Source organism: Crocodylus porosus, unplaced genomic scaffold (assembly GCF_001723895.1).
Source record: "Crocodylus porosus isolate Cpor-Errol unplaced genomic scaffold, CroPor_comp1, whole genome shotgun sequence".
NCBI classification, from domain to species: Eukaryota; Metazoa; Chordata; order Crocodylia; family Crocodylidae; genus Crocodylus; species Crocodylus porosus.
The window spans coordinates 167,373,002-167,380,663 of NW_017728906.1; the positions used below are offsets into that span (position 1 = coordinate 167,373,002).

Below are 7,662 nucleotides of genomic sequence, written 5' to 3' on the forward strand. Positions count from 1 at the left end.
ACTCTGGTTCAAAATGTATATATTATGTAATATTTCATAAAACAATAAACAGCAAAATAAACTGTAAATATTTTCAGGAAATTTACTACTCCAGAATGTTTCTGTGCCTAAATAGCAAAGCAAAACTAAAATGTATTGCCAATCTTCAAGATAAAGATGTACACAGTTATGTGGGTAATGCATCATAGGCATAGTGTAAATGTCATTTGAGGCTTGGCAGAACAAATTTACTTCTTGCCATTTGGATTGTTGGTTTTGTCCTTTACTACTCAAAGCTTTACAAAATAAAAGGAAAATAACAGTATACTCTGAAGAAAACATTTGTGTTTTAAAATTCCATTAAGGTATTACAGTTCTAGGAAAGGTAATTCCCACCCTTCCAAATGTCAAATGATGACATAATCTTAAGGTAAGGATGTTGGTGATTAAAGCTGAGTGCATAAGTTGCTCACTCATTTTATTTCCAAACTGGGGTTCGAGCTCAGCCTTGTGACTAGTCCACGCTGCAAACTTCTCCAGACTCCAGAATTCTGCTGACAATGCTTTGCAAATGCACGTATCCGGGTGTGCGGGCCCTCAGGACTTCAGACAGTTGCCGTGATCAGTTCAACAGCTGATGCCTTCTTGGGGTGGACCGAGCTCCTTGGTGGTGCTGCCAGAAGTGCCCGAGTGTCCATATACCCTGGCAGTGCAGCAGTTCTGCTGCCAGAGCTGGTGGCAGAGCAGGGTAAATGCAGACGCAAGCTGCGTTCATCTTGAACAGCTTGGTTTTTCCCAGTCTTGAAATATTTACTCTTTCCAGTGCTGATTTGTGAGGAGCTGGGGGAGAGGGAGGAAAGGGGTAGGTGGCAATGCCATCCCTCCCAAAACTTTTTTGGGCCTTTTAGGTACAATGTTGTACACTGTAAATAGTTTGGTTTTACAGACCTGTGTGTGTGTGCTGACTTCAGTACATGCAGTCAGTGGAGCTCTGCTTCTTGAGTGGAGCCAGCTTGGGATGAGGCTCTGGGTGCTCCCAGCCGGCCCTTTCTCTGGCCGGCTCCCCCTGCTGAAGTGGCCGGTGGGCGAGCAGAGCTCCAGTCACCCTGACCTGCTCTGCCACCCCGGTGGGTTTGTTTTTTTTTTTGGGGGGGGGGGGAGCGCTTTCCCTTCTGCTGGGAGCCAAGCGGCCCCCGCACCCCGCCCTCGGGGAGGCTGGGGCAGACGGCGGAGGCTCCGAGCGGTGCCGGGGTGCGCAGGCCCGGCCGGCTGGGCGCGGCGGAGGCAGGGAGGGACCCGCCGCGTCTCCCTGCGGGCGGCAGGCGGCGCTGGGCCGTGGCGGAGCCTCCTGGCGGCGAAGTCGCTCCCAGCCGCGGACCCACCCCCGTTGCCAGGGCCGAGACGAGCTCCTCCATCCTCCCTCCGCATCGCCCGGGGGTGGGGCGGGGCCGCCTCCTGCTTTTGTGGCGGCGGGCGCGCAGGTCCTGCGTCCGTGTCTGAGCCGCGCGTGCTGCTGTCCCCGCAGGACCCGTGTGCTCCCCGCCGGGCTACTGCAAGGCGGACGATGAGATGTCCGGAGCCGCGTCCTCGGCGGACCTGGACGAGGCGGCCGCCCGCACCATTCACCTGAACCAGCCGCAGCCCAGCAAGTTCCACGACAACCGCGTGAGGTGAGTGCGGCCGCGTCGCGCCGGGCCGGGGCTGCTCGCGCTCCCGCTTCCTCCCGGCCCCCGGGGTTGCTCACAGGGGTCGTGCCGGGCTGGCGCGGGCGGGGGGCCGGGCCGTCCTGCGTGGGACAGCAGGAGACCGCCTCAGCCGTTTTATGACCTGGGGCACGGGCAGGATTTGCGTCCCGATGCCCTCCAGCGGGAAAAGGCACAGGGGGGAGGTGGAAGATGCAGGGGCTGGTTCTGGGGAGGCGGTGGCAAGAGCGGGGTGCTTTCTGTTGGCATGTTGGGGAGCTTTTTGTCTGTAGGCTGGCACCGTCCGGATGCTGTGGCCCACAAGCAGAGTTGGTCGGACAGGAGCTGTCAGTGTAAAGAGTGAGGGATTTCAGTGCAGAGCACGTGTAGCACCAGCACCGAGTGTTTTTGGGTTTTTTTTTAAAGAAAAGTGGCCATGTTGCGACTAGGCAGGGCTGTGGTTCAGCCGTGTTCGTGGCTGTGCCATTGCACATCCTATTCTGGCGGCGTAAAGTCGAGCCGGTTCGTCTTTGGCTTGGAAACCGTTCTTTTGGGTTATTTTTAGTGGCTGCTTTTCCTCTCAGCTTTTGATGAATTTGCATGTGAGGTTTGCAGTACTCCAGATTGTCTCTAACTTTTCTTTCTCTGTTTTCACGCCTGCTTTGCGGCTGGGTGCTTGTTTGTTGGCCGAGAGAGGACCTCAGAGCGTGACAGGACTTTATCGAGATTACGTGCTCCAATTTTAAACCGAACAGTGAGAGACACGGGTTGGAGGTTGAGTGCAGTTGTTCAGATGTCAGGAAGCAGATTCTGTTGCTGTACATGGTCTTGAATTTCATACGTAGGAGAATCTGTTGGGGGTTTTGAAGTCGTTACATTTCAGTTCCTAATAACGATGCTAACGCAGTTGGAAAGTTGGTGCACACCTATTCTTGTTGTTTCAGAGACAGGATGTGGATGTTGAAACAATTGAATTGTTTAGATGCAGTAGTATGAGAGGGACTTTTGGAGAGCAATTCTGTTTGTATCTCATCTCTTTATTTGCTTCAGACCAGTCCCATTACAGTTACAGATCTAAGGACACTCGGATCAGAGGAGTAACATCCCACCAAGGAAAGGTTGCAGTGCTGTTGTGATGGTTACATGGTAGGTGTTTATCTTATGTTGGCTGACTTTAAAACCCTGTTGTTGTGACGGCCTGAATCTCAGATGGCTCAAGCTGTGTCCCTTCCTACTGTAAATCTGGAGGAAGCATGTTTCAGGTTCTTACCCTTAGGTTAGTGGTGTTTGTTTAACCACTGTTTGATACCTCCTGTACAAAACCACAAGGTTTAGGCTCATACCCTCCTGCCTCTTGAGTAGTTTTTTTGAAGCTTCCTCAGCCCAGTGAAAAAGGAAAATGGAGAAAGTATAAATATAAGTCAAGTTACACCTCGTGGGTTAGATTGTGGTACAGGAGCACAATGAAAGTCAAGAATGGGATGCAGTTTTCAATAAACTTATTTAGGGAGCAGTTAGCCTGCTACACCACCCGAAGGACTAGTGTCTAGGTGCAGTTGGGATGTCTCTGTGCAGGACTAAAGATTCGTATTGCCCTCCAGCCCTACTGGCTTTCTCGAAGTTGGCTAATCCAAGTAGTTTCTCAAGGTGTAACATATGAATGAATGCTACACTTAGGAGCTTTACTTACTGACCAGAACACCATTCCACTAAGAACTGTATAAGTAACAAAAAGACGGTTGCTCTATTATGTCTGCGTGCAAGCCAAGAGACATCAGGTAGATACAGACAGGTTGGGAGTACATGGAGACCGTGAAGATGTCAGTCAACATAGAAAGTAGTGGCCTCAGTGTTCTCACGGAGAATTTAAAGGAGGATAAGGAGGTAGCTTTGTAGATCATTATGGGTATGAACAGATGAACACATTGTACAAAGTTAGAGAAGGATTGAAGTCTTACTATGCATTAGGTGATCCTCTGTAACTACCTTGTATGTTCACTCTCTTGTAGTAAAGTGGAAGCTAAAATGACCTAGTTTAACTTCCATGTAATTGTGGGATACAGCAGATGCACAAGACAGTAACTGTGGATAGGCTCATGCAATGTAAACATCCTCCACCTTCAACTTAGTATAACTGTTTTGTCTGCCCATACCCTATGTATAGGTTTATCCCCAAGTGTGAGGAACAGCATGGCAGAAAGCAGTAATGTGAGGACTGTAGGAGAGAGATTAGTTTTACAATGCTAAAAACCAAAGCCACTTTGCATTTTTAATGATTAATTTAAATATTTTAATAGGAAAAAGCCTTGAGATGCTCCCAAGACATACCTAGAAATGAGAGGTTTCAAGGAAGAGGTAGCACTATGTTCTGTGAAGTGAGAACAAATGAATATAATAAGAAATCATGCTGAGTTACTGTTTTGTAGATGATGCAGTTTTCAGTGATGTGCAATTACCAGTACTACTTGCAAAAATTAGGTAACAATTCCTTGATCCAACCAGATAACTAAATAAGAAATGATCAAAGCCTTATTTCTTGATCTGATTGCAAGCTATAATACTAAATTCTGATTTTGTTTTTCTGACATTTTCTGCCAATCATGTTCTGTGTAGGCAAAATAATGACTTAAGGGATAGGAAGCAACAAATAAATGGCCCTCCATATTGATGAAGAAAAGTAGCATTTATTGTCCTCAGTACCTTCTACCAGATGCTGGTAAGTATGTAAGGGGGTAGGGCCTAGCTCTTCTCTGGTGGTGCAGAGCATTGTCTGCTTGTCTCAGGTCAGCATTTTATCTTGGTCTTGCTAAAGTTTACTTCAGGCTAGGAAAAAGATGTCTTCTATCTTCTACTGTTGAACCATTTGAAAAGGACAGCACAGCATTTAGCCTTCCCCATTTCAACATGATTCTGTGCCTGTTTTCCAAAGTTGGTCATTTTTGGAACAAACTGATCACAAGAATGATTCTACAGTTCATTGATCTTTTTTGCAAAAGGAGCTCCCAGAGAGGTAGTGGGGATAAAAACTAACTACTTTTAAAATGGAGCTTGATCCAAGCAAGGGATGGCATGACATGGCTGCCTGCAATCACAGTGGACTAGATTCAGGGGTGTAAAAGGTTTCTTCCATTCCTACATTCCTTTTAACGCATGCATACATGCACAGCCCTTTGCTTCCTGCCTCAAAATGTTGATACAAAGACATGATGAGTGATGACATATACTGTTTTTAAACCGTTTCAATCCCTTTTGAGATGGTGGTGTGATATAATAGAATAAGAAAATGCTTATTTTGTAACATTTTGGGAAGGTCACATAAAAGACTGTTCCTCCCTTCTCTCCCCCCCCCCGCCAAGAAAATCCAGGGTCAAATATTGATTTTGGTGTAAGTGATTGCAATACTATTATCCTTGGTGTTAGTTTTATGATTACCTCCATTGGCTATACAGTACCAACTTCTATTTGCCAAGGATCTGGCTCAACTCTATGCTGCATGGTTTCCAAGCATGTGTTGTGCATCCTAGCCATTCTTCAGGAATTAAATCCATCATCTGTCTAGTGTGGGTGTTGATCTTTCAAAAATAACTATGTTCTCTCAGTGTCTTGGCCTGGAGAGCCAAACTGTGTTAAAATAATTTCCATATTTAAAACTATCCCTAACGGTTGAAATAATTATGATTTCAGCAAAATAGCCCATGGATTACAACTGCTGTTGCAACCAGTGTTCTCTGTGCTTAGGTTAATATTTAAAAAACTATTGGCCTGATCTTGCAGTCTTGATGAAGCCCCACAAATCTGCCTTTATCTGGATTGCAGGTTGAGCCTCTATGTGGAGTTTTATAAAGAAAGCAGCAATCAATAAAGGCAGTATTTTGCTCTCAGAAGCACGTGAGGTATCTTGAATCCAATGTTTTACTCATGCTGCCCACACACAATCTCCCACTGACAACACTTAGAGCTGAATTTTAGCCTTTAGAGTATGATTCTTGTGGGACTTCTTTGGCATGCAAGAAGAGGAGAGCTATGTTTATAAGCTGAGATTAATTGTTGTCTTCCCAAAGTCAGAAGGTAAATCATCATCCTAGAAAAGATAATGGACTAGAAGTCTTTAGATTTGTCTTAAATAAATCAAGTGCTATACAGTGATTTAAGTGTCAAGCAGCCCTGTGAGGAAAAATAAATACTATTTTGATTTTTATTGAGGTACTGAATTTAAATTATTTTTCCAAAGGAAAATTGTAGTATAGCTGGAGATCTACAAGAACTAATGCTTTGACCGTAAGGCCATCTTACAATAATGTATCTACAGCCTTAAAGAGGATTCTCATCTGATGGATACAGACCAGATTGGTGATAGGGTGTCGACTCCTTTCCAGCTGCCAACTTCTGCTGAAAGCAATAAAACCTATATTAAATAATTACCTATTTTTTACCCTATATAAACCAGTTGTTACAGTTGCTTCTGGTACTTGCTATTGGGAAAATGTGGTTTAGGTTTTTGAGTGGTGGGAAGTTGATCAAAGAGATAATGTCTTAAAATGTGGTTCACATACTGAAAATGTGTAAGAATATATAGTTGGTATTTTTTTTTCTGTGTTGTTGTAGCAGTGCCAGTCTAACAGAGTGCTCTAGATTTGTAGCTGAAAATGTAATTTAAAAGTCAATATGAACACTATTCTATAGGCATTGCATCAACATGTCTCTTTGAAGTGAAATGTTGCATTGCCCTGCAGTTCAGTAAACTGTCCTATGCTTATCTAGTTTGAGCTTAGTCTTTTCTGGAAGCTCAAAACCAATTTACCTAGTTATTTGTTTGAAATGGAGGCCAACTATATTGTTTTCACACTGTAAAGGGTGGGGGGAAAAAACTAAAGAACACAGTGCTTTTCAAAATATATGCTTTGCATTCTGAAATGTTACAGCGCTAGTTTTCTTTTTAAGGGAGCTTGAGTATTTGAGTCTTGAGTTATAGCACCTGGAATAAATTAATAATACATTACAAAAACTATGCAGAATATGTTAATTTATGTTAAAGTGGGATGCAGATATAGCTACGTCTTGGGGAAGGGATATCTCTTCAAGGTTTCTTGCTTGTGTATTATTTTTAGTAAATGCGTGAAACCATTTCACTCCAGAAATGGCTTCATTTTGTTGATGGGTGAAATGATTGTGCTCTCATGGGTGACATTTAGCGCAATGCAGGAGACTGGCACAAGGGTCTCTCTCCAAAGGTAGCCAGGTGTGTCCATTGGAGCTGTGTTGTGCCCATATGACTCATGCATGCTGATGACCCAGGGACCCTGGTTTTCTCAGATTTAAAAAAAAATCCCCAATATTCAGTTAAGAAAAAGTAAACCCAAATCTACATTTTCCTGTGATTTAAATGAAATTCCACCCCCCCCCCCCACACACACAGAGCAGTGTTTCATTTTAATCATGGTAATATGTGGATTTGGGGCTCTTTTTTTAACCAAAAATTGGGGATTTTTTTAAAAACCAATATCCCTGCTGATGACTCTCTGGAGTGCTGAGGCTCCACTATCTCCTCAGCTAAAGCTAATGCATCCTGATACCATCTGCCCTACCCCCACAAGTCCTATGGGACAAAAACCGCTAAGTAATTTATGTTGTTATTAATGGAAAAAAGATACAGTAGCTCGGATGGTTGTTTGGTTTTTTTTATCAGTGCTCCAGTAAGCTACTTCATTCTTATGTAGTGGTTTAAAGTATTGAGCTCCTTGGCTAAAAGCAGCCTGATCTCTTTATTTAGAGAAGCACCTGTCCATACAGTAAGTACTCTCATTACTAGGGATCCTGGGGGTTTTTTCATGATTTAAAAAACCCCCCCAATTTTTGGATTAAAAAAAGTAACCCCAAATCCATATTTTTGTGACTAAAATGAAATGCCTTATGCGCGCACACATGCACATATATATAATGTGTTTCACTTTAATCATAGAAAAATGTGAATTTGCAGTTACATTTTTTTAAATCTGAAAAT

General features: G+C 44.0%; 1 protein-coding gene across 1 annotated transcript in view; it reads left to right on the forward strand.

The window, feature by feature from the left end:
- ATP8A2 (ATPase phospholipid transporting 8A2) overlaps positions 1-7,662 on the forward strand; it is a 541,321-nt gene that overhangs the window by 20,161 nt on the left and 513,498 nt on the right. Inside the window, exon 2 of the mRNA XM_019530163.1 lies at positions 1,505-1,649. Within this exon, the coding sequence (XP_019385708.1) occupies positions 1,505-1,649 (145 nt within the window). The remainder of the gene's footprint in view (positions 1-1,504; positions 1,650-7,662) is intronic.